The 27,830-nt window shown below is 45.6% G+C and overlaps 1 protein-coding gene across 1 annotated transcript in view; it reads left to right on the top strand.

The window, feature by feature from the left end:
• RHPN1 (rhophilin Rho GTPase binding protein 1) overlaps positions 1-27,830 on the top strand; it is a 444,327-nt gene that overhangs the window by 255,826 nt on the left and 160,671 nt on the right. Inside the window, exon 5 of the mRNA XM_085604772.1 lies at positions 14,443-14,520. Within this exon, the coding sequence (XP_085460898.1) occupies positions 14,443-14,520 (78 nt within the window). The remainder of the gene's footprint in view (positions 1-14,442; positions 14,521-27,830) is intronic.

The raw sequence follows: 27,830 nt of genomic DNA, 5'->3' as shown, positions 1-27,830 counted from the left end.
GGCAGACTCACGAACACACTGGCACACTACTCGTCCAGGGCTCGACAAATCCACTCGCCCGCTCGCATATGCGAGGTAGAATTAATGAGGACGAGCTATTTTTAGGTCCTACTCGCCCTTTCTGGCGAGTAGGAAAACAAACTAACTTTTATGTTCTGTCTTTAAAAACGGAGCAAATGTGACAAGTTAACAAGATATAAAGGCATTTTTATTGCTCACAAAGCTAATTAGCAATAAAGATGCCTTTAAATCTTGTTAACTTGTCACATTTGCTCCGCTTTCAGAGACGGAGGTCAAGTAGGGTGAAGTTAGGTCGAGGACATTTTTGAAGGTACTAGACCTGCAGGACTAGTACCATTTTTTGGATTTTTCGAGCCCTGACGTCACTCCCGTGGCTCCTGGGAGGGGACTATAATTGCACCCTAGACCCGCACCTCGATAGGTCACAGCCCCGTAGGCGCATTCACCGGCACACAAACAAGCTGCATGCTTCCGCAGTTGGGTAGATAAATGGGGATTGACAGACGTTTGGAGGGCGCGCAACACCCACACCAAACTCTACTCCTTTCATTCAGTCCCACACGATCTACGAGTCAGACTAGATAGATTCCTATGCTCGGCTATGCTCTTGGCCAAAGTCCAAGACTCAGATTATCTGGGTAGAATAGTGTCGGATCACGATGCACACATGGTGGTCCTTCGATGGAGACCCCCCTGTCCCCCAATCCCAACGTGGAGGTTGCCCCGGGAGTGGCTCACCGACCCGGTATTCTGTCAAGCCCACGAGGAATACATGCGAGAACACTTTCAACGGAATGACGGCACGGCTTCTTCTAGGTCTATAGAGGGGGACGCATTCAAGGTTAGCGCCAGGGGGCATTGCATCCAACAAGTGGTGGGGGTCAGGAGAGTGCTGGACAGGGCCCTACAACGAGCAGAAACTCAATTAGAGGACATATCAAAAAGGGTGGATCAGGGGACATCCACTCCGGCGCAACTGTCGGCGGCAAAATCCTCCCACGCAGAAATGTTACGTGACTTGCGCAAATACAATTTTCGGGCATACGCGGCTAAGACACACCGGGAGGGGAACAGAGCGGGATCACTTCTGGCGTGGTTGGTCAAACAGGACTCAACACCACACCTTATCACAGAACTTATGGCCCCAGATGGACAGCTCAAGCACTCTCAAGTCGACATACTACGTGTCTTTCGTGAATACTACGCGGCATTATACTGGTCCCCGAGAACTGAGCCACCTAGGGACCTAGATAGTTTGCTAGACCGGTCGCCCATGCCTAAGATCCCTCCCGCAGACAGGAAGGAACTTGACAAGAAGATCAAACCTGCAGATGTGAAGCAGGCAATCAAGTCCCTGGCCCGCAAGAAGGCACCGGGCTCGGGCGGATTCCCACTCGAGTACTATAGCGCGTTCGCAACGCAACTGGCGTCGAGACTGGCCTCCGTGTATGAGGAGGCGTTGGCCAACAAGATACTCCCGGAGTCGCTGCGGACTTCGATGCTAGTGACCTTCCTGAAGCCGCACAGGGACCCCACGCTCCCAGCGTCATACCGGCCGATAACGCTCCTGAATACGGACTGCAAGATCCTGGGGAAAATCCTGGCGGATCGGTATAGCCAAATACTTCCAACGTTGGTGCATCCCGACCAATGTGGGTTCGTTCCCCGCCGCAACACCTCACATAATCTGCGACGTTTCTTCCATATCCAGGACCAAACAAAAGAGCGCTTTCCCCGAGTGGCGTGTCTAATCTTGGACCTAGAAAAGGCGTTCGACACCCTGCTATGGCCCTACTTGTTCAAGGTCCTACAGCGCGTCAACGTTGATCCCACCCTACTGGCCTACACCCAGCTCCTGTATGGGGATCTCACCTCCAGGATGCGAATCGGTAAACTCATATCGGCCCCTTTCCCGGTGTCCAGAGGGACCAGGCAGGGATGCCCCCTGTCCCCTCTTCTCTTCGCTCTAGCGATGGAACCCCTAGCCATGAGGCTGCGTTGGGAGGGAGCGGCATGGGGGATCCCCATCGCGGACACGACCCATTGCGTGTCACTATACGCGGACGATCTTTTAATATATGTTAGAGACATCTCGGACGACTTCACACCCATATGGACAGTGTTGTGGTAATTTGGAGAGACCTCGGGACTCAGAGTAAACTGGGGGAAATCGTCGATCTTCCCTCTGGGAGCTCAAACAGAGCATGTGGAGATAACACTGGGTCCACAGATGCTGTCGTGGGACGAATCGGCCCCCAGATACTTGGGAGTGCAACTGTACCACTCCCCCAAAGACCTCTTTGAGGGTAACCACCGGAGGGCGTTGGCCAGTTTGAGATCGGCGGTGGGATTCTGGAAGACGCTACTATTGGCACCCATTGGTCGTGTCGCCATTGCAAAAATGATCATGGTGCCGAGAATGCTCTATTACTTTGCGAACCTTCCTATAATCCCACCACGCACCTTTTTCCGGGAGTTGGATACGTTATTGGCCACCCTGATCTGGGGAGGTGGCCGTCATAGAGTGGCGTTACGCACGCTATACCTGCCTACGACGGGCGGAGGCCTGGGATGCCCGTCCTTCGAATCCTATTTCCTCGCGGCACAGCTCCAATGGCTGTCCCACTGGACGGCGGAGAGACATACGGGGGACACAATCACAGAGAGAGGCAAAATACCCCTCCCTGTGATCAGGTGACTGCTACTACCAGGTACTACACCGGTACGCACGCACCCACTACAGGTAACCATAGCTCGCAGATGCATGATGCGAATACACCGCATGTCCAAGGACCAACCACTTTACTCCCCTTGCTTCCCCTGGTGGGATTCCCCCGGAGAGGCGGATATTACACCGTAGGAGCCCTTCGAGTGTGGACCGACCACGACGTCACGGAGATGGAGGCGCTATTCCACGAGGGACAACTGAAGACATTTGCTCAATTGATCGAATGGTATGACCTCCCTCGCTGGCAATTCCTCCGTAATAGATAAATCTTAGAAAGCGGCGGCCAATTCTGGAACTTGCGAGAGGGGGAGCCCCCGACACATCCAGTGTTGCACACGTTGTTGTGCATGGGGGCCGGTGGACACCAAATTACGTGGCACTACAAAGCGATCCGGGAATTGACGAACGTCCCCCTGGACGGGCTCCGGAGCACATGGGAGGATAACGCGGGCCGAGCGTTCCACGACTCAGAGTGGCTCAAAGCGCTGGAATTCTCCCAAAAATTGTCCAGAAACGCGCGGTTCAAAAATATACAGTTTAACATCCTACACCGAGCGTACCTGATGCCGGACAAACTCCACCGGTTCTACTCCGATACGCAATTCCGCTGTCCCTGCTGCCAACTGTTAGAGGCAGACTTCAAACACATGTTCTGGGCCTGTCCATCCCTCCAACGATACTGGGGCAAGGTGCTCCAAACGCTCCGAGTGACGACTAATTTCCCGGTCGCCTCTACGTGGGAGACGTGCGCTCTGGGGATGTTCCAGAAAAAGAAAACCGCAAAAGTACAATGGCGGTTCACCTCTCTGGCTATCCTCGTGGCGAAAAGGAATATAGCTATGCACTGGAGGGCCCCAGCGGGACCCACAGAGGCAGCCTGGACGGGAGCGACACTTAAATGGGGTGCAGCGGAGGAGGAAACACTCGGGGAGGTGGAGGCGAGGGGCATCCGCAAACATCCAATATCCATGGAATGGGCACAACTCCTCATACACTTCAAACAGCAATGCGCAGAAGGAGAGGCGCAGGACACGACACAGCCCAATTCCCGCGCTCCACCTGCTCCCCCTACCGCGCGAGACCCAGGGATAATGGCGGATACACAATGGACAAGCAGGAAGCTTCGTCAGGAAAGGCGAATGGAGACCCCAGCCTCTCCCGCGCACCCGCACACCACCCCGCCTTTTTCCCCTGGCTTACCTAGAACGTGTCCAACACACCTACTCCTAATCAACGCACAGACGGCCTTGACAGCCTGTCCAAGCCCGCCCTACACCTTCCGCCCCCTTATGATCCTCTCTAGTTTCCTCTCTACCCCCCTTTTTAGCTTTTCCGTCCGTACTACGGTCTTTTCCCCTCCTCCCCACAGTTAGTAGTTGTGCCCATCGGCAGTTCAAACACCGATGCACTAGTTACCGAAACAGTTGAGTACACTCGGCACAAGGGAGGAGCTACACAGACAGTAAAGGGGAGACAGAGTTGACCGTAAAGATTACGTGACACGTCCGTGCAACTGGGATGATACGAGTGACTCTATTGGTACGTACCAGTAGGAGACATGTGGATTAAGTAAAAACAGGAGGTCCCCAGGGACACAGTAACTAATGTCACCACCCTTGCAAATAGCAATGTTAAGTCACAATGATGCACAAAATTGGTTTGTATGTAATACGGTTGACATGCATTATGTTAAATTGTACGCGAAACCCTAATAAAAAAATGTAACCAAAAAACACATTTTCTTGCGGTCTGTGCTGAATTCATTCATGAGTGTGCTTTCTCCTTTTAAAATCTGGTTGTATCTGAAATTTCAAATGCAGTATATGATGTTTATTATAAATTTGATTGCTGAGTTCTCACAGTGGGGAGTCAGTCCGTATCAACCGTCCTCCGTTTTATTTCCTGACTTGTTTTAAAGATTGGTCAGCCGGCATGGTAGCGTGCCACTGCATTTGAAATTTCAGATACAATCAGATTTTATCAGATTTTAAAAGGAGAAACCACACTGATGAATGAATTCAGCACAGACCGCAAGAAAATGTGTTTTTTGCCCTGAAGAAGTCCGAGAGGATGAAACGCGTTGGCTACGGTATTTTTATTTTGCTGAAAAAGAAGTTATGAATAAAGAATTTGATGAAAACAACTCTGCTGAACTGCTATTGCTTTGATGAAATATGATTTACAAATGTATATACAAAATCGAAACACTTCCTGTGAACCTCAACTGAAATTCGAGTGCTGGACCATTGTGTATTGTTCATACTGCCAGCGTGCAGACCTCTTCAGGCTCCTAATGACCGGATGAGGAGTGTTACGATCTATCTATAGAGTGCCATTTAAAAGCATGGCACTCTGGACTTGGATGTCTGGATCTCGTATGGGTGATGGGCTTAATTCAACTATAGTCACCTCACACAGGCACAATCTGTTTTATTTAGCAGACAAACTGCACATGAATCAAGCATCACAGTATAAATCTACTGAAATTGGGCCGTCCGAACGTACATCAGTACATCCTTGTGGGCAGTAAGTGTCCACCAAAGTGCACTGACAGTCCAATCCCGCTTACAAAACTTTGCCTCCAGCCCCAACAGAAGGTGGGAGAGGGCCCTGAAGTGGGGCTTCCTCTCGTTAATCCTGCCCCTGCTAACCTCGTTTTCAGCACTGGAACAATGTCTTGTTCTCTCCTCTGGGCTCCAGTCCTATTGCTGTCATGGAGGAGTCACCAGCAGAGGAAGTAAGGTAAAGAAAAAAGTAAAAATCACATGTGGCTGTACCGTTTGTGTTCGAGAAAGTGTAAGGAAATACGTGCATGAATGAGTTTGTTCGTAAGTAAATAATCCTATGCATGAATCAGTGAGGGTCTGAGTGAATGTGTGTGTCTCAGTCAATGAGAGTAAATGAGAATTAGGAAAGGAAGTATGAGAGACTGTGAGTAGGAGGATCGGTATATTCCCTTTATTGTGGTCCATATCTGGGAAAAAAGTTTTCGGAACAGATGAGATTGTGTGGCAAAAACCAGACGTTAATCCTGGTAGCTATGAAGGGTCTAGAATTGATTCAATCAGTTTTATTCTCATGAAAACACCTTTTTGAAAGAAGAGAGATTGTTGTCCAAAACAGGTAACAATTTACTTGACCTCACGCCTAAGAAACAGGCAAAATGGTTGTTCAGAGTGAGGAGGGTCTGGAATTTGATGTTGCATTCATCTACTTCAGCGCGCGAGGTCGCCAGAGGCGGCCCGCATACTGCTGGCGGAACTAGGGCAGGACTGGAAGGAGGACGTAGTGACGTTTGACCTCTGGATGCTAGGAGATCTCAAAAAGAAATGCGTGTTTGGGAAGCTGCTGGGCTTTAAAGATGGCGACTTTGAGCTGTATGTCCAACGCCATCCTGCGCTACCTGACCCGGAACCACGATCTGTACGGTAAGGGTAATCATGAAGCCGCCTACATGGACATGGTCGACGATAGTGTGGAGGACCGGTGCATGAAGTATGCCAAGATGATCTACCAGAACTAAGAGGATGGAAAGGCTCCATACATTAAAAACCTACCTAAAGATCTTCAACCCTTTGAGTGTCTCCTGTCAAAGAATCATGTCGGGAAAGGGTTCATTGTTGGAAACAAGATCTCGTACGCCGACTATGTTCTCCTGGACATCCTGCTCACTCATCTGGTACTTGCTCCAGACTGCCTGAAGGACTTCCCTCTCCTCCAAGCATACGTTGAGTGCCTCTCTGCGTAACCCAACCTCAAGGCCTTCTTGGAGTCGGATGCCCGCAAGGCACGTCTCATCAATGGGAATGGCAAACAGTAATCTCCAGTCAAGGTTAAGCACTGGAGTGGGGCAAGCCACCCTAAAAGATGCATTTCTATTGCACACCTGCTCCTTCTACCCAACTAGAAGTAGCCTTTATGCCCAAGTGTTGGGTGGCAAAGTACCCTGTAGCCACCTGCATCTGTAAACTGAAGGCTCATTCACCGGCACCTGTCTAACCCCGCTCTGGTTTCTGTTCTCAAAGGAATTGCATGGAGCTCTCTAAGGGTGAGTGTTTCTGTCGATCTTTGGGAAGCAAAGTAGTTCAGTTCATATTAATATTTCTAAACTAGGACAACTAATGGAATAGTCTGAGAACACATTACCTCTTAAATGTCCATCTCTGAAGGAGTGAATCCATGTGAAAATAACACTTTTATACCATTGAAGGTAAATAAATGCTCCCAAAAAAAAAATAGGATGCATTTTGAACTCTGAGATCTGAGTAATAATACGTGGTTTGACAGACAACTTCTACCCACTTTTTCAAAGAATTTGATAATTTTGAAGGAAACCTAGATGTTCTATGTTATGGATTTTCCATTGGCATACAAGTGAGTGTAGTTTCAACAGGACATGCCGTTAGTTTTGTATTTTGTTAGGATGCTATTTAGGCTGGCATCTACTTTATTTTGTTAAGCTGTCATTTGGGCTGATGTCTTCAGTAACATGTTGTACATTTGTTAAGGAAAGTTCTAAAGGAGGTTAAGCAAATGATTTTCTTTCAGGATACCATGATGGTACAAGGTATGAATGGAGAGGAGCATCATAAGGTGTTAGGAGTTTTGGAAAAGCTGGAAACGAGTGGGCTTAGTCATGAGAGAAAAATGCCAGCCCCCGTAAAGGCATTGTCATATTTTAGACGTACCATCACAGGTAAATAAGTGTATGTGTCCTAAGGTTGATATGGTGGAATCTGTAGTTAAGGGGCCAGTTCCCAAGGACATTGATCCAATGCACGAATAGTATTCAAAGTTAATTAATAATTGTTCTAGCATTGTGCATCCTTTAAAAGTATTAATGAAAAAAGGGTGAGAAGTATGAGTGGTCTTAAGAATTTTTAAGACACTTTGATGCCATAAAAGTGCAGATGGAGAAGATATCCACGTTATGCGCCTGGTGTGCATGGGAAAATGATGTCTGCAGCATTTATTAGTTGAAAAGGTCTTGGTGCTGTGCTGGCTCAGGTAGAGAATGAGGAGGAGAAGCTGCTGGTGTTTGCTTCTTGTTCCCTCAAAGGTACATACGTCAGTTGTTCAGGCTAATCACTGGAAAGCGCTTGCTTGCACATGGGCTATCGTACCTTTTACATTTTTCCCTGGGTGGTATACCTTTTGTTTTCATGAATAATCGCTGACTTTTAGTTAATGTGTTTTGTAAAGGGTGTGAGAGAGCTACACCCTGGACTATTCGATGAATGGAGGGTGTTGACGAATTCAATTTCTCTATGGTATAATTACCAGGACTAAATAAAATCTCTTTGTTAACTGCCTATTGGAGGCCAAAGCATGGTTGATGCGAGTTCTTCTATTATGTGGGTTTGTAAGAAAGCTGTGAAAGGAGGTCAGACTTAACTGCATGGGAGTAGATAGTGTGAGGAAGATTGCCGTCCAGGGTTGGCCTAATTTCTGATTTTCAGAAAGGATTTTGGTCGATTGTACATGAATTGTACAGAAGGGCTTAAACTAGGATAACTAGTGGGTACCTTCTGTTGGTGTTAAAGAGAACATTGTTAATATGGCATGTGAGGGTCATTTGTGAAGGAATCTGATGAATGTAATTGTCAGAGCAGTAGTGATGGCTAAAGATGAAGCCGATGGTAGGTGCTGTGAGAGATTGCATGCTGTTGCCAATGTTAGCAAAAATAAGGTGGCAAGAGAAGCCTATGTCTTCAATTAATGCTCTGGAAGAGCTATGGTGTAGGTCTGTTTGACTTATTTTAACCGTTGGAGAGATTCATCGTCTTGGAGTGGATTGCGCAACTAAATGGGTCACACCCAGATGTGTGAATTCTTCCGTAACCAGTATGGTGTTAGAATTCTTGAGGAATTTATTTGTTTTTGTAGGTATTTCCAAGGTCCACTGCATTTAGTTGTAGTTGTTTCCTAATACCCAAACCAAAAAGAATCCCCAGGTATTTTAAGGGACCAGTTTGCCATTTGAGACCGTTCATTTTGCAAATACAGTAAGTATTCATTGGCTTACATTATGATTGTAACTCCGTAAAGGGGCAGCCTATGACTTTGGAACTTTCGGATATATTGGAGACAATACGTAGACCTATTGTTTCATACCTGAAGCAAAATAATATTATTCTATTTTGCGACAAGGTTGTAGGAATTGGTCACCACATTGAATCCAGTAAACCACTCCTTTCGTGTTCTGGAGGTTGAGAAGGGTACGAAGGACTCAACGAAAAGGAGGGGTGTGCGGTGTTCAACCTTGTTAATGTGAAGTAGGATGAGGATAGTTTGTTCCCTCTGATTGGGGTTTGGGTGAGCACTATAGAGCCATTGCTGCTTTTATGAGTCATGGTCCCAGAGTGAATTGGTTCAGGACTAGTTCCAGATTTGTCCAGTGTACCTTTTCAAATGCCTTCTCAGCATTAAGTGCAGTGGATGCCAAAGGCATGTCTGAAGGGTGGGCTCTGAGTTAATCTGTGATAGTAATCTGGTATTGTTGCTGGACAGTCTTACTTTCATAAATCTAGTTGGGAGGGGTAGATTAAGGAGTTGATTGGTCTAGAAATTCTTGCGTAATTTTTTTTATTCAATTCACAAGGGAGATCAGCCTGTAATCTCTGACAGTCCGGATCATCATTATATGTCGGAGTTGTGTCTTTCACTTTTTCTCCCTTCATGAATTCTTGGAAAATGGAAAGCTGTTTTCCATTCACTGGTTTTTTCCCCCCCGAGTATGTTTGTAAAATAAATAGAGAAGCCAAACCGACTAGGGAAGTACATTGCACACGTAATTTCTGCTTCTTGCAATGGTAAATTTCTGCTTTATGTACAAATTATTTGCCATGGTGATTTTACGTCGATGTACAATTCACCTAGGAGTCTTAAGTTTTCAGAATAAAAATTAGAACACTATTCCACTGTACTGCTAATGAGGTCTTAATCTTTGGTTGCAAGTTCTGCTTTGTAGTGAGTCCTCAGGAAAGTGGCCTTAATGTCCATTACAGTCGCATCCAGGAAATGGGACACTGCACCCAAAATCAAACTCTTTTACACACTAGTATATTATATTTCTGGAAACGGGAGCTGTTCTTTCATGTGAGATGGGTTGTTTAGGGGTCTTTGATGCTTTTTTGAGAGACATATCTGTACTGTTCATGGCTTTATTTTATCAGCCTAGTATCTTGCTGTATACTTCTAGTAAGTGACCTTCATTGCATCCCACAAAAAAGTGACATTGGTTGTCTCAATAATTTTCCTTTGAAAAGAGTACGTGGTCCAGCTCAACCATCTGCAGGATCATCAGAAGTTCATCCACCATAGCTTAGTCTTTAGGGGTATGCCTAGATACGACCAGGAAACGTTTAATGTCAGCAATCAGTCCTTGTCTAGCTGGAATCCAATGCAGTCATGGATCTGAGGTACATAGTGGTTCTATAAAAGATGAGTCCGATACACCAAAGGTATCCTATCTCAAAGGAAGGCGAGTGTTAACCTGTTTTTTAGTTTCTCTTTCGCTTCGTCTCCTTTGTTTTGATCTTGTCTTGATCTTCTAAATTGGTGATGATTTCTTCTGGCTTGTGGGGTGTTAGAACTGGGGGTCTCTAGTTGGCTGAGGTAGGTACCTTAGTCCAAATAGGGACCCTTGCTTCTAAGTCAGGGAAAGGAAGGACACCTTCTCAGATAGCCTCTGCTCACCCCCTCGGTAGCTTGGCACGAGCTGCCAGGCTTATCTCCAAGGCAAATGTGTAAAGTATTTGCAACCACGCTCACAGTAACACAGTGATAACACCACAAATGGGCACCACACGAGTCTCATAAAAACAATTCTATGTTTATAAAAAAAAGATACGATGAGACTAAAGGATAAAAATCCAACATATGCGTATTTATAATATTTCACCTTGCCGGTTATTAGGCCAGCAAGCACTGTTAGGTTCTTGCAGTATTAATGAGCCATTCTCGATGATCTAATGCAGTCCTAATGCAATGCAATGCTATGCAGTTCGTAATGCAAAAATAAGACACTTCGTAATGCAACAATCAGGCAGTTCGTAATGCAAAAATAAGGCACTTCATAATGTAACAATCCGGCAGTTCATAATGCAAAAATAAGGTACTTCGGTTCCGATTGCGGTACTCTGGACCGTCTCTATGCCACTCTTACTGACTCGCGGTCACTTACTGCCAAAAAATGCCCCCAACACTGTTATGATGGAAAACAAAGTGCGGTTCCAAACTCGGGCCCGGTACTGCCACTCCTCGGCACGTACGGGCCGCGATACGGACTTGAGCGGAGGCTCGCGCTGCAAAGATGGGAAAGGCCATGAGCGTTTCTCTCGTAGCCCGCACCAGGCGGCGACACACGCACGCTCGCTGAGCATTACCTTGGAGGTGCGATCTCACTCTCCTCTCCTTGCGGCTTCGGCCTCTGGTGCGACTTCGTTGATCTTGGGCAGTGGAACTTGGACCCCCAACAGTGATGGTTCGAGGTTGCTCCTTGGCAAAGGCAGCCTCGGGCCGGCGGCAGTAACTTCTCACAGGTCCTCTGGGGATGCCGGTCCGGGCAGATGGCAATGACGATCGCAGCACTTCTGATCATGCTGTCGATTGAAGCAGAGAACAAGACTGCTCCAGGACACACAGTCACGGGGCAATTCTCACGAAGGTCTCAGGCTGCAACAAGGCCCACGCACACAGCGTTGCTGAGACTCACTTGAGCTCCGGGTGTACACGATCACAGGGCAATCCTCGCGAAGGTCTCAGGCTGTATGAAGCACACGCACGCAGTGTCGCTGAGACTCACTTGGACTCAGGGTGCACACGATCACAGGGCAATCCTCCCGAAGGTCTCAGGCTGCACGAAGCACATGCACACAGCGTCGCTGAGACTCACTTGGACTCCGGGTGCACACGATCACAGGGCAATCCTCACGAAGGTCTCCGGCTGCACGAAGCACATGCACACAGCGTCGCTGAGACACACTTGGGCTCTGGGTGCACACGATCACAGGGCAGTTCTTACAAAGGTCTCAGGCTGCACGAAGCACACGCACACATCGTCGCTGAGACACACTTGGAAACTTTTATGTTCCTGAGTTTCCACAACAGTGAGCCAGTTCTCCTCGGGCCCTTGGAGACAGGTTACTTCGGGACACAGCAAAGTCCTGACAAGCAGGGGGACACAGCACACAGCAAAGTCCCTTAGCCTCTCCTTAGTTAAATCAGCAAACTGCAGGCTAGCCCCAGAACACACAGCAAGGGTCAGTCCTTCTCTTCAGCTGTTCTTCCTTGGCAGAGGTTCCTCTTGACCGCAAAGTAGTTTCAATCCTTTTCAGTCTTGATCAGTCCAACGTTCAGAGGTTTCAGCTCTCATAGTTATACCCCCAAATGTCTTTGAAGTCTTTGTATTCAGGGGGCACTGACCCCTATCCAAACCAGTTCTGGGTGTTTCCCTGCCAGTGACACCTTCTTCCTTTTAATAGTGGGGGTCTGGGTCCTCAATAACTCAGCAGGAGATGGAGCCATTGTTTTATGGATGCAGCCCAGGCCTCTTCACCTCCAGGGGCTACTCCTCCCCCCTACACTCCTGTCTCACCTACTCCTCCCCTGGGTCAAGACATTCCCCAGATCCTATCGCATTTAAATCCAGACAGTCAATCCACAACCAGGCTGAGACGCACAGAATTGTTAGAACAAAAAAACAGTCACTTCTAATAGTGTGGGTTCTAAACACACAATTCAAAAACCACCTTCACAAAAAGATGTTATTAAATTGTGAGTTCAGGCACACTAAACTTCACGTCTCCATCTTAAGCCTATGGGAAGATAGGCTGGAAACATATATAGACATTCTGTCCTATGGGCGAGATGACCTTGCAACAGTGAAAAACGAAATGGAGAGTATTTCACTGTCAGGACATGGTACACACCTTGGTACATGTCCTACCTTTCACATACAATGCACCCTGCCCGGGGGGTACCTTGGGCCTACCATAGGGGTGTCTGATGTGCATAAAAATTGATGGGTAAGGCCTGGCAAGTGGGTGCACTTGTTAGGACAGCAAGGCAGTTTAACAAACTGCGCACAGGCACTGCAGTGACAGGCCTGAGATCTCTTTTCAGGGCTACTTATGTGGGTGGCACAATTAGTGCTGTAGGCCCACTAGTAGCATTTGTATTACCAGCCCTGGCACACATAGTGCACTTTACTAGGGACTTTACTAGTAAAACAAATATACCAATTATGGACAACCAATTATCATAACACTTTATACAGGGAGCACTTGCACTTTGACACTGATCAGCAGTGGCAAAGTGCCCAAAGAATCTAAGTTGGCAACACCATGTCATAAAAAATGTCTAGGGGGAAGGTAAAAAGTTTAAGGAACTTTAGCCAAAAAGCACCAAGTCCAACATGGGGTCTTTGGTCATTGGACGCATTGACCGATGATTAGTTTGGTTCGGCATCCTGGAGTTTACCAGTTCTGTTTTCTGCTCTCTGGGACCCTGGAAATCAGTTTGGCGGAGTCTTTCCTGGTGACTGCAGTGTCCATGTAGGATACAGTTTGAGGCTTTGTGTCTGGTATGCTTAGACACACAAGCTCAGTCGCTATGGGGTATGAACCTGAGCTATTTGAGAACACTTCTTATCCACATTTTCCTTTTTCATCAATAACTTTGTCTGGCAGCCCTTGATGTGACACCCAAATCACAGACAATGAAACACTGTGCAAGGATATCTCTGAACTTCATCAGCACTGGCTGAAACTTAAAATAGTCCTAGAAAAACTGGAGATGCAAAAAATATAATTGATACAAGTGACTTTACGGTAATAAATTGTTGGAATGACTGGCAACACCTGAAGTGCTTACACAACTGTCTGTTAAAATGTCTGAGTAATCTGAGCTGTTGGTGTGCACCACACCCAAGGGTTGTACCTGACCACAGCTACGTATGGGGCCAGCATGCAAAATACCTCCCCTTTGTAAGAAGGTGTGCCTTTACCGATTGGTAGTGACCATGAAACACTGAGGGAGGAGATTTCTGAACTTTGCTCTCAATGGTTTTAACAAAACAGCATACTGGAAACACAGCATAAATGAAATCGATACAAAGGACTGTGTCAAGCCCATTGCATAGAGACCACTGAGGTCATCCAGCAAGAGCTGCACTTGTCAAAATGGTAATAACTGGATTATGTGAAAAAAAAAAAGCCACAGTCCTCTGCCTTCATTAGAAAACACGTCTCGAGAGCAGACGTTCAACCCAAGCTAATATTTTGGTTGTGTTAGTACATGGTTTTAACTGTTTTGCTATTTATTTACAGAGCTCTTAGGTTTGTTCTAAATAGTGTTACTTTAATCTGTTTCATTGCACATTACACTAAATCTGTATAAAAGCTCCAGCTTTTGCCTATGATTCTCTGCTAAGGACAACATGTCATAATAAAAATAAAGTGAGACCACCATAACATGAAAAATAACAGTAGTTGGTTTCTGACCTTAAGATTTCTCTGTGGGGCTTGCACGGTTCTGTTAGAGGTGTTGGGACTCGGCCAGGAAATTGCGGCAGCTGCCCATCAGTTACGCCACTGGTAGAGTTTGCATGTACCAGAGTTAATCTGCTAGACTGGCTTCTGCGTTTAGAGTCAGACCAATAGAACGGCTTGTTTTCTTTTTTTTTCCTGCAGACTTTGATCAGTGAGCACTTTGGTGAAGATGGGTCTCTATATGAGAAGGAAATCAAGGATTTCATGAACCTGCGGCAGGTCTGTTGATTTTTAACTTTCAATATTCTTGATTGGGTTTGCCATCTAATTAGGTGTGCTGATCTACAGTAAATGTGTTTGAATCCATTGCCGTAAATTACTGCAATGTTGTGGACATAGGAGAAGCAACATTAGCCTATGCATGTTCTAAGGTATCACAGTTTTTGGCACCCAGACCAGGAATTTCACAGTTGACTTTCAGATGCTGCTCAGCCTGGGTTTTCAGATAGGTAGACCACCCTTAAAATTTGCCATGCTTTATGAAAGAGCAGTGTATCTTACTTGTCACACTTCCTGATTCCTCCTGGCTGCTTGCAGGACATCCTGCTTTCTTCTTGTGACTTCTGCCCCTGCAGTGAAGCATGGACCTATCACAGCTTCCTGTTTGCTGCCAGTGCCCTTCCACTGGCCGCTCCTGCTCCTGGTACTTTTTTTATTTTTATTATTATTCACTTTTTGCCGTACGCTCTAGAAAAGAGCATGGCAATGTAAGGTCTTTCCCCACCTGTCCTCCAACCCAACCCTCCTCCCGCTGTCTGTTGCTTCTCCCTTCCCCATCCGCCTCCTCGTATTGATTGACCAAAACGCCTTGCACCTGCTGTCTATTTTGTAATCCGCTTTCAACTCGACCCTGTGCACCATTTTGTTATATGTTGAGGTGTTCCTGCCACAATGAAAATGTAAAGTGCACAGCTGCTCCTTAAAGACAGATATGCACTATACCAAATACTTAAAGCATGTCGTAAATTTAAGAGGTGTGAATTACTGCCACATGGGGATGGGCCTTTGATTTCAGGGCATGTTCCTTTTTATACGCCTGCTCAGTCTGTCCCGTCGTTATTTAGGGCACCGTTTTGCTGGGAATAAAGTTGCTCATGCCGTCTTCCTAAATAGGACTGTAGAATGTGAGCATTTGTAGTGATGATAATATATTGTACACCTGCAGGCATGGTGCAAATGGAAATTGTGAAAAGGTTACCGTTTTTTGACGTTCCGGGTTTGATTATCTTCAAAGATGAAAAGGGCGTTTCTTTTTTTGTTTTTTTGCACCCACGCTGCTCAGGTTTTATTAGAATATCTTTGCTTATATGTCATGTCGTGAAACGTAGGCATTATACATGTCCTAGTATGGTTTTATATAGCGTTGTTAAAAAAAATATATATATGACGGCCTCACTACGCTTTATATCCTGTAATAATAAACAAACACATGACAGTTGCAGCAAAAGGTAAAATTCACCTAAACATATCTTGGAGTCAGGCCGTGAACTCGCACGTTTATTGTGGTGGCGTGGAAGAGCAGGACACGTGTTGCTTTCCTGCTGGAGTAAAGCGTACGCCACCAGAAACCGCTAAGTGGGTCCAGCATGCATGGGTGTTTGTGTCTGGCCTGCAGTGGCGTAACGCATAACGAAGCCCCTCTTCCGCCCCCACCAGAATGTGATGAGGAACCCCAGCTTCTCCCAGATCGCACAGACAAATTCATTGGTCTGGGGCCCCCGAACGGTTGCAGGGGCCTGCGCGGGAAATGTGTTTGAATCCATTGCTCGGGAAAGCAGAGTGATGAACTATTACTTATTCCATGCGATTGAACGCATTTTGCAAGGCATGCAGTGGCATGGTGTTGTTTGGAAAGATGGAATCCACAAAATGCCAGTACGTTTCCAAGTAGTTAATTGCAGAATTACAAATCAGATCGGAGAGCCCATCCTCAAGCGACCTCCATCTCTGTGATTCCGTTACTTAATGGCGTTAGAAGCGGCCTGGTCAGTAACGAGAACGACGGAACATGGAACGCCATTCGTAGGATGCACTGAACATTCAAAGGATGCAATAAGAAACAAAGCGCCCGCTAGGCACGGGTCTAACAGAGCACGCATCTGGTGCAGCAAGAGCGTGCTCTTTAATAATGCAGAATACAACACATCTCCCCTTTCTAAAAAAAAATGCAAACCATAAATTCTTGCTAATACGAAGGTTTTTTTTATACTCTACCACATTTAGTAATGACATTTTGGTTGAAAATCAATTACCTCTCATCACCATTAGTATTGACAATCCCTGAATTTCCTTGAATGATGACAGAATCCTCTGCTCTAGTTTGCTGATTACCCAATAGATCAGGTTAGAATGCTGGATGCCCATGAAAATTGAGCTCCACTTTGGATTTCCTAGGTCTCATATTCTTCAACATGACCCATGACCCGACCTTTATAGCATTAGTGCCAATATGTTTTTTTTATCATTATGATATGCCTTGGTTTTTATTTGTTATTTTTTTTTTTTACTTTTGTTCTTATATCTGAAAGATCCACAACTTCCTCCACAATAATTGGTGATCTATCTTTTAACCACAAAAGGCACAATCCTGTATGAGCTTGTCTACCTCGCAAGAAGGAAAATGGCGAGACACCAGTAATGCTATGAGAGGAGTATTATGGTAAGCCCAAACTTTGTCCTGGACAAACTTGGCAACGTCCTTGCTGCATGTAAGAACAGTTTGAATGCCCTCCTTGACGAGTCTATTAGCCCTCTCAACAGCGCTGTTGGAACAAGGCTAATACAGAAAGAAATTGTAGTGCTTAATACCTTTTATCTTCAAAAAAAAAAACTCCATAGTTCCTGACACAAGTTGTACACCTTTATCCGTGATTAACTCCTTTGGGTAACCTTCTAAAGTAAAACGTTTGTTAAAAAATTTAATGACTTCTTGAGTGGATGTCTCTCGCACAAAATCATAATATATCTACTTCGAAAAATAATCTATTATGACAACTACATACCTGCTATTAAAAGGTAGTGTCATGATGGGGCCAGCTAAGTCAAGAGCAACTTTATGGCAGGTGCCTTGATGTAATGGTGTGGTGACTAAAGGGGTATCTTATGTCTTCCAATGTTAGTTAGATAAGATACATTCTTGACATTTATTTACAAATTTGTCTACATCAGAATCCATGTAAGGCCACCAAAAATAGCTTCTTAGGGTTTTCTTGGTAGAGGTAGCTCCTAAATGACAATTATGGGCGAACTCTAAAATCTTAGGTCTTAAAGAAGTGGATACCACAATTTTTCCAGCTCTCATGAGAGTATTGTTTTCCACAGTAAGCTGATCATCTAACAGACAGAATACAATCCAAAACAAGTAACCTTACCCCATCCCCCCACATTGCTGGAGCCTCCGTTATGCCCCTGTGGCTCTGGGCATGGGGCAGCGATAGCAGGTAGGCAGTCTCTCTTGAGGGACCTTGTGATGCTGGTGATTTGTGACTAGTGAATCTAACCGATCACCATCATACAGCTGACGCGGCTGCATGCTTATGCAAGTAAGTAGTACTACACAACAAGCCACACACAGTTACATACTTATGAAATGTATGCCTTTTGATGCCCCATGGCTGCACTTTTGTCAGTGTTTATTGAAATATAAATAAAATAATATTTGCCAAACAAATGAGTGACGGAATAACGCTGGAGGAAAGAAATATGTTTGTTTTTTAGATGTGTTTGTTAGGGTGGGAGTTATTTGGTTTATTTTCAAGGTCAAAGTTAGCCATTTGTTTACTATGTTGTGTCGTCTGCGAAGCGCTTAGTCAACAACTCCTTTGTGTTTCTTGTTAGGAGAGTTGTACAAGATTATACCCTGTACAACAAATGGTTAGGGAAACTAATGTTCGAGGCAAATGAGCTGCAGAATACATACTTGTGCATAGATCACCATCTAGTGTTGGGCTCGGATGTTTGTAGTTTGTTGTTGTCTTGGAAGTAGTCTTTGTAGTTACGAGATAGGTGACTCCTCCCTTGGACGATACTGCACATGGGCATCGATTCCATCCTCAAAGATTGTTTTTTTTTCCGCCATCGGGTTCGGATGTGACTTGCTTCGGTTCGGTATCTTGTTTTCCAACCTTTCGACGCGCATCCCATCACCACTCAACGGTATTGTTTCGTTCGTGTGCCCTTCGACGCGCTAACTCCCAAATCCTCTATTCCGGTCGTCGACTCGGGCCGCTGGGCCTATCAGCGCCATTCGGGTCACGCTACTCCCCACCACGCAACCTATGCTCAGCCCATCTACAACTTCTGGCAATCCCCACCTTTAAGCTGAAGCGACAAGGGGGCAAGTAGGTTTGCTACTTTTGACTCCTAGATTATGGAACTCCATCCCCTTGGAAATCAGGTCCATTCCCAACCTACCGAAATTCAGGAAATCCCTTAAAACTGGGCTGTACACCCAGGCCTAGGAATAAACTGTGACCTACTCAGCAACAGCCCCTCCTAGAACCAGCGCCATGAAGCCAACTGGTGTACGAGCCCTTTAGAAAACTTTTTTAACATAACATACGACTAATGGAAAGGACTCCCATTTAAAAAATGCCCCCAGTGTGGAGCTAAATTTCCACACAGTGACCACCACAAGGTCTGCAACCTTTACCTCTCGCCCGAGCATGAGGAAAAGGATTGCCAAGCCTGCACCTCGTTTCGATCTAAAAAGACTATCCATGATCGCCGGGCTCGACTACACGTTATGGCTCAACAGGCTGCACCGGTGCCAGAAAACATTTTCGATGAAGGCCCGACGTTCCAGAGGCAAAGGATTCAGAGGAGCTCGACATCGTCTCCGAAGCTGATGACTCCGATGACCACATCACTCCAGGTCAACAAGTGGGTACAAATGCCCCTGCCACACCTGAAAAACAGAAGGTTTCGGTCAAAACTTCGCATGAAGGCCTTAGTCGAGACTGAGGGAAAAGTTCAGAATCCCCTCCTCTGGCCCCGGCTCCGAAGACAAAGGAAAAGCCTTACGGCAGCTCGGGACCGGACAAGCCTCATATCAGTACCCGTAAAACACCTTCGGTACCGAAATCGGGAATACACCCTATTCCTGTTACGTCCAAACCTTTGTTCCCTATAAACTCTCCTATACACTCTCCTAGACTCTCTCCATACTCACCCTTACCACCACAGGATGAGGATGATTTAGGGGATGGGGGTGGACATGAAAAAGATCCCTTAGATGACCCTGATGATGATGATGATGACACTACTCCACCACAGGATACTTGGGACGATTACAACGATCCCACAGATCCTCCAGACCTTCCTGATCCAGATGCATACCCATCTAAACTATCCCCCCCAGATGACAATATAGGATTTAGTCCGCTTATTAATAGGGCTGCGCAATACCATGGCGTGGAACTACATTCAGACCCCATGGAGGAAGACTTCCTACTGGACACATTTGCTCAGTCACAAAAAACAATACATACATTGCCCATGATTAAAGTTGTCATTAAACCTGCACCAGAAATATTTAAAGACCCTGTCTGGACCAGGATTCTCAATCCTCGAATTGATAAAAAGTATAAGCCGGCCCTTAACAACCCAGTCTACGTTAAAGGACAACTCTCTTTATATTTTAGTGGTCTCCAATGCAAGAAAACGTGCTAATTCCCGAACCTCTGGTGATGCTCCACCCCCAGACAAAGAGTCTAAACTGCTGGATGCATCAGGTAAACGAGTTGCCTCCCAAGCAGCCAATCACTGGAGAATTGCTAATGCACAAGCATTGCTGCCAGATACGACACAGCTCACTACGATGAGCTAGATGATCTTATTCAACATCTACCTCACCAATACAAAGCTAAAGCCAATGATTTGGTTCAAGAGGGCAAGTTAATTGCAAATGCATCCATCAAATGGGCCCTCGATGCAGCAGACACCACATCTATTAACACCAGTGTCTTACTTCCTAGACATGCATGGTTGGGCATTTCTGGTTTTAAACAGGAAGTGCAAACAACTATCTTAAATCAGCTGTTCGATCAAGAACACCTCTTTGGCCCAGCTGTGGACACAGCTCTAGAAAAAATAAAAAAAGACACAGACACTGCACAATCTATGGGAGCATTACAATCTCAGACACCACAAGGTTCCTTTCGTCGCTCCTTTTATAGGGGCGAATCCAAAAACATTAGCACAGACACTACCTCCTCCTACAAGAGTCTCATACAAACCTCTCCCAACAAGGGACATTTTAAGGGAGGGTACAGTGTAAACAATAACAAGGGGAGAGGTTGAGGTACAACAACCAAACCTCCCCTACTACCAAACAATGACTTCCCTCCGCTCCCTCCAGACCATTCCACTCCGGTCAGAGGAACACTATCACAGTTCCTACCGTTCTGGAACTCCATCACTACAGACATGTGGATAAGACAAATTATCCAGTATGGTTACTGCCTGGAACTTACCACAACTCCCCAACCTATACCGCCCAAACAACGTCCAATGTCCATGGAACATCTAACGCTCCTCAAACAGGAAGTTCTCTCACCTCTTCAAAAGCATGCAATAGAACCAGTTCCCCTCCAGCATCAAGGCACAGGGGTTTACTCCCTTTACTTTCTCATCCCAAAAAAGGACGGTATTCTCAGACCTCTCAATATCTACATACAATCAGATAATTTTCACATGATCACTCTTCAACAGGTCCTCCCACTGCTCCAACAAGGCGACTTCCTTGCCACTCTAGATCTCAAGGACGCCTACTTCCATATTCCTACACACTCTGCTCACAGGAAATATCGAAGGTTTGTAGTGGACAGTCAGCACTATCAATTCAAGGTCCTCCCATTCGGAGTGACCACAGCACCCAGAGTCTTCACAAAGTGTCTGGCGGTAGTAGCCTCCCACTTGCGCAGACAACAAATTCATGCGTTTCCATACCTGGACGACTGGCTAATAAAAGCCAAGTCATACAGTCAGTGTGTTCACCACTCTCAACAAACAATTCATCTGCTCCACAACTTTGGGTTCACGATCAACCTCACCAAATCACATCTCCAGCCGTCCAACATACATCAGTATCTAGGAGCCGCAATAGACTCTGCCAAAGCCCTTGCATACCCCAATCCAGTCAGGATAGCCAGTATGTAAACCCTCATGCAAGACTTCAGATGCGCCCTTTACAAGAATGCTTAGCACGTCAATGGAACCAGGCTCAAGGTCAACTTTCAGATCTGGTGTTGGTGGACAGCCGCACACATCGCTCTCTGCAGTGGTGAAACACACAAAACCTTTCCAAAGGGTGGCCGTTCCTAGACCCAGTTCCACAGATAGTGCTAACGGCGGATGCATCACTCACCGGCTGGGGAGCCCATCTCCTAAACCATACAATTCAGGGTGGACCCCTCAACAAAAACTGCTCCACATCAAGCACCTCGAATTACTGGCAATCTTTCTAGCGTTAAACTCATTCCAAACACATCTTATCAACAGGACTGTCCTTGGCCGCACAGACAATATGACAGCAATGTATTATATACAAAAACAAGAGGGATCACGTTCTTTGCAGCTTTCTGAACTAGCGCAAAATATATGGAGCTGGGCCATCCTCCAAAGGATATACCTTCTAGCAGAACATCTTCCAAGGGTACACAATCAGATTGTGGATCTGCTCAGTCGTCGGACACACCAGATAAACGAAAGGGAACGTCATCCTCAAGTTCTTCTTCCATTTTTTCACATGTGGAGCCACCCAGACATAGCTCTGTTTGCCACACACTCAAATGTAAACTGCCCAACCTTTGCCACCAGGTATCCACACCCATTGTCCAAGGGCAATGCGATATGGATGAACTGTTTGGGCAAATTTGCGTACGCTTTTCCGCCACTCCAGCTCATTCCATTAGTAGTGCGCAAACTCAAACAGTCTCTCAAGATGATCCTGGTTGCTCCAACATGGTCCCGACAACAATGGTTCTCAACACTCTCTTGAAACTCTCAGTAGTTCCACACCAAAAACTACAACTCTCCCCAAAGCTTCTCACACAGAACCATGAAGAGATAAGACATCCAGATCCAGCTCAACTGAACCTGGCAATCTGGCTCCTGAAGTCCTTGAGTTCGGTGACTTCAACCTCCCACCGGATTGTATGAACATTCTTAAGGAAGCTAGACGCCCTACTACTAGAGCTTGCTATGCAGCCAGTGGAAAAGATTTGTCATTTACTGCAATAACAACAAAATTGACCCACTAGATGCTTCAATTCAAAACATTATTTGCTATTTACTGCATGTACAAAGATGTAATCTAGCATACACTTCCATAAGACTACATCTTGCTGCCCTTGCCGCTTACCTACATAACAGACAACATTTGTTATTGTTTAGGGTGCCTGCTATCAAAAGCGTTCATGGAAGGCCTTAAAAGGATAATTCCACCCACAATCCCACCCTCTCCAGTGTGGAATTTAAACATTGTCCTTACTAGGCTCATGGGTCCCCCAGTTGAACCTTCACACAAATGCGAATTGCAGTTCCTTACATGGAAAGTAGCTTTCCTAGTCCCAATCACCTCTCTCAGAAGAGTAAGTGAGATCCAGGCTTTAACCATACAAGAACCATTCTTAAAAATACAGCATAAAAAGGTGGTTCTTAGAACAAAACCAAAATTCCTTCCTAAGGTGATTTCTGCTTTCCATCTTAATCAATCTGTGGAATTGCCCGTTTTTTCCCCAAAACCAGATTCTGCAGCAGAAAGAGCTCTTCACACACTAGATGTCAAAAGAGCTATACTTTATTACATTGACAGAACTAAACCCATTAGAAAAACAAACCAACTGTTTGTAGCTTTCTCGCCACCTCATAAAGGATACCCCATCTCCAAAGCTGGAATTGCCAGGTGGATAGTCAAATGTATTCAAATATGCTACCAGAAAGCAAAACACACATTAACAATTCCCCCTAGAGCACACTCAACATGCAGAGTAGGGGCTTCCATGGCATTTTTAGGGAACATTCCCTTGGATGACATTTGTAAGGCAGCAACGTGGTCTACGCCACACACCTTCACAAAACACTACTGTGTAGCCGTGCAGGCAAAACAGGCTTCTGTAGGCCAGGCTGTTCTTAAAACACTTTTTCAGACCACTGCAACAGATACAGGTGACCACCGCTAGGGGAGAACACTGCTATACAGTCTATGCACAAGTATGTATTCTGCAGCTCATATGCCTCGAACAGAAAATGCTACTTACCAGTATGCATCTGTTCTTGGCATGTAGAGCTGCAGAATGACATACACCCACCCGCCTCCCCGGTGCCTCTATCTGTTCCAGTGTCATCTTACTTAAATACATTACACATGGACATCTTTTCTGTTTCTTACAAACTCCATAATTTCCCTCCATGGTGAAAAACAATCTGAGGATGGAGTCAATGCCCATGCGCAGTATCGTCCAAGGGAGGAGTCGCCTATCTCGTGACTACAATGACTTCTTCCAAGACAACAACAAACTGTAAAACATCCGAGCCCAACACCAGATGGCGATCTGTGCACAAGTATGTCATTCTGCAGCTCTACATGCCAAGAACAGATGCATACTGGTAAGTAGCATTTTCCTTAATTGATATATGGAGAATATGAAGGAGTTACAGGTTCCTGGCTTGCTCATTAAAAAAATAAAAACTTTAACACCCTAAATGTAAAACGGTAAAATAAATGGTCCTGATTACATAAATTATAGTAGTGAAATTCTGAATTGACGTTTGGACCAAATAATTGATATAACATGTTTTTTTGCATTGTCCCCTTGCAGCAGTTTATCATACTGCACGTGTTACGGTGTGCAATTGCTGGTGAAAAACTGTGCCAGTACCTATGTGGTCTGCGTAATTTGGAAAACTGCATTTGTTTCAGATATTTTCTATTTGTTTTTCACTTCATAATGTACCAAATTTGTTTATTGAAATACTTGACTTTTTTTACTTACTTCATTCTGTTTGCTAATTCAACCCTCACTCCTGATTTTCACATTATGTTAGTATTGAAACACGTCTAGACATGTAAATAGCTGCAGAAATTCTTTACCACTACGGGCATATGTTTCCATTTATTACGACTTCTTTCTCTCTCGATGAGTCCTAGTTACTGTTCTTATTAGGTTTCGCCTGAGACGGCAAATGCGATGTCAGTGAAATCTTTTGTTAATACCAAAAAAGCTTAAAACCATCTTAGAGCCCACACACTACTTACTATTTCTTACCATTGATTGGCTTCCACGTCACTCTTGTTTCCTTTCTTCTTATTGGTCTGCGCCCCCTACTTGCATTCAACATCCTCCTGGGGCTTCAGTTGCTGAACCTGCTGTTAAATCATGGACCTAATACAGCTTCCTGTCTACAGCCAGTGTCGTCCTTATTTTACTGTTTGCCATGCACTCTATAAGAGTACATGTGTCTGCAGTCTGTCTCCCTCCCCCATCCTTTCCTCGTGCTGATTGCCCTCCTAGCTGTTTGTTGTCTGTGTTCCCTTCCTCCCCCGAACCTCCCTCGTGTTGCTTTACCACGCTTTACTCCCTTCTCCCATGTGCTTCCCTGCGTGCCTTTTTTTGACATTGCACAGCAGCGCAGGCATGGCTAAAATGCAAAAAAGCTCTATAATGCAGTCCATGCTGAGCTCACCCTAGCACATTTTCCCATTACTTTAAGCCATGTTGAACAGCAATCCACGCTGATGTGCAACATATCTAAAAAAACTGACAAAGCTAATAGATCTTGCATAGGCGAAACCTATTGGCTTTGCCAATGATGGTTTCTCTTTGAGGCATCGCTCACCAGCTTGTGTGGTCGGGGGCAGAAGTGTGGACTACAAGCCCCAGTGAGCAGCGGGGTCTGAAGCTGACCGGCAGCCCCACCTCCTGACGGCCGGAGGCTACATCAACTCCTCGCGCCTCCCGCTTCGCGGGAGACGCCTCGCGCACCAGCTTGTGTGGTCGGGGTCAGAAGTGTGGACACTAACTGAAAAGAGACTTTCTATGGGCCACCCGGTACCCCTACTACATCGGCCTGAAGGATTAGAACGGTCTAATCCAACTGCCCCTCTCCCACTATCACCCAACGCCAGGACACCCTCGGGTATTAGTGCGCTTAATAAGCTCCTAAATAAAGAAATAAATAATTATATCACCGAGTAATCGGGAATCGTTGCCTGTGGCCTATGAGACCGACAAGGTCGATGTGGAAACTTCTGATTGTGAACCACGGCTTCAAGTCAATGCCAGTATCGGAAACCTGGCCCCGGTCACCAAAGTAGTGGGGGGAAAAAGGAAGAGAGGCACGTCAATACCCACTAGTAGCAAGAGGAAACAGCCACCCTGTTTAAATACTCAACCCACACCTCTGAGCTTATGGTGACGAGGACCTTCTGCTGTGACTGTGAGCCCTATAGAGCAAACAAATGTCAGTACTATAGACCTGATCACGACAGAAGCAGCAGTCAGCTCCATTCACACTCAAACTGAGCACATACTCGCTTTTGGCACTCGTGAAAGGTCGGGCGACACCTTAATCGACATCACAGAGGACTCTGTTTATGACTGTTTAAAAAACTTGATACATAAACAATTTAATGCTCTTTTCAAACGTCTGGACAGACTGGAAAACCTGGTTAGGAAACCGGCTACCTATAAAAAAGTTGCCACTATTGCTGACAAAACTAGGGAGGAACAGCACTTCAATTCAATGGAGGCAATCGATCAGGGTACACCAAATGAGATTGGCGATTGCATGCTTCCTGTCACTAATACTGCATGCGATAAGTGTGGCAATCCTAATAGTAGTTCTTTCCCCAAATCTTTTCCTAGCTTGATGCCACTGTCAAACGTAGCATTGGGCAACAGGCCCATTAGCAAGGGCGTATCTTGAAATTTAGCACTAGCCACCTCTGTCCCGTTGGATCCTGCCCTTACAAGCACGGCAACTGCTCCGAACGCCACCCCCACTCATGAAAACCCGGTTAAGAATCCATCTGTAAATGTCCTTCACTTACCACCCGAAGCCTGCCCCTATGTCGTAATCTTAGCTGGCGCTCCTCCCTTGAAGAATGACCAATCTGAGTCTTGGGAACAACTAAAAAACAAGAGTATTGATTGGTTATCTAAGCATAAGGGTCAAGGAATGGCGAACGCCAACGAAAATTTAATGGTGCGACGTGTAGGATGGGTAGGGCCCTCAGATAAGAGCATCAGAGGCGACTGTATAGTCGTGGATTTCAGACTCCCCTCCTTGGTGAAATGGCTATTAAAAGCACAAATGCATCATAACACCGTCGCAACCTCCATACACTTACTACCCTTGGGCTTTTTCTATAAACCTCCTTTGGGCACCCGGAACCTTACTACCCCGACACACACCACACAGAACCTGGGCACATGCATTCCTTCCATTTCGTCATACACCACACAGAACCGATTTACTGTTCTTTCTAGCCTGGATAGCCAGGATTGACTACCGAACCAACTCTTGATCACCGCACCTGAGTTAGTGGAACCCCCAACAGTCTGCCCGGTTTCTATCGAACCCACACCTTTAGATCGTAATCTAAATGTGCTAAGCTGGAACATCGCAGGACTGAGATCTAAACTGAATTCTAAGGAATGGGTTGATATGGTTGGCAATTATGATATTTTGATCTTCCAGGAGACATGGTGCACAAATGGATTGTTTCTTGAAGGATTTGCATGTTATAATAGTATTGTACCTAGCCCCAAAACAGGCCGCCCATGTGGGGGGTTATCAACATGGATAAAGATCTCAGCTGGGGGTAGTATCAAACCTCTGGCGACAAATAATGAGAACTTTCAAGCCACGGTTTAGTCACAGGGGGTAACAATATGTTTAATTAATTTTTATAATAATGATTTTACATCACTACCAAACAGTAATTTTAGCAATTTGTTTGAATTCATTGATAAATTAGAAGACGAGCAGAGGTATGGCAAACTTGACGGAATCTGCCTAGGCGGTGATTTCAATGCACGATTGCACAGTGGCTCTGATAACATAATCACTGCCCTGGTCAGGGCCAACCAATGCAAAAGAGGGGAGGAACTTTGCAACTATATATCTTCCTGTGACTTAATTAATGTAATGGAAAAGGCAGGCGTTGATTTAAATAAGGGCCCACTGCCTACCTATAGAGGTCGTGGCTGCTCATCTATCATAGATTATGTTTTTATATCATCCTCATTGGTAAACTTTTTAGTGAAGGCCGAGGTTTTATGTACTAGCCAAGGCGACCATAACCCAATTTTAACAACTTTTAGATTCCTTTCTAAATCTATCACTCAAAGGGAAATAGGGGCCAAACATTTGGAGGCTTCAACCGATAAACTTAGAGTGATTTGGAAAGGAATAGAGAACAAAGCACTATTTGCACCCATGATAATATCATTTCCCTTATTGGTAGAGACGTGCTTATCAAGCAGTATTTCGGATACAGAGATCATTGAGGCTTTCAGTGGTCT

This window comes from Triturus cristatus, chromosome 5_1 (genome assembly GCF_964204655.1).
Source record: "Triturus cristatus chromosome 5_1, aTriCri1.1, whole genome shotgun sequence".
Classification (NCBI taxonomy): Eukaryota; Metazoa; Chordata; class Amphibia; order Caudata; family Salamandridae; genus Triturus; species Triturus cristatus.
Note: the sequence above shows the minus strand (reverse complement) of the source record. Positions and strands in the feature narration are given on the sequence as shown.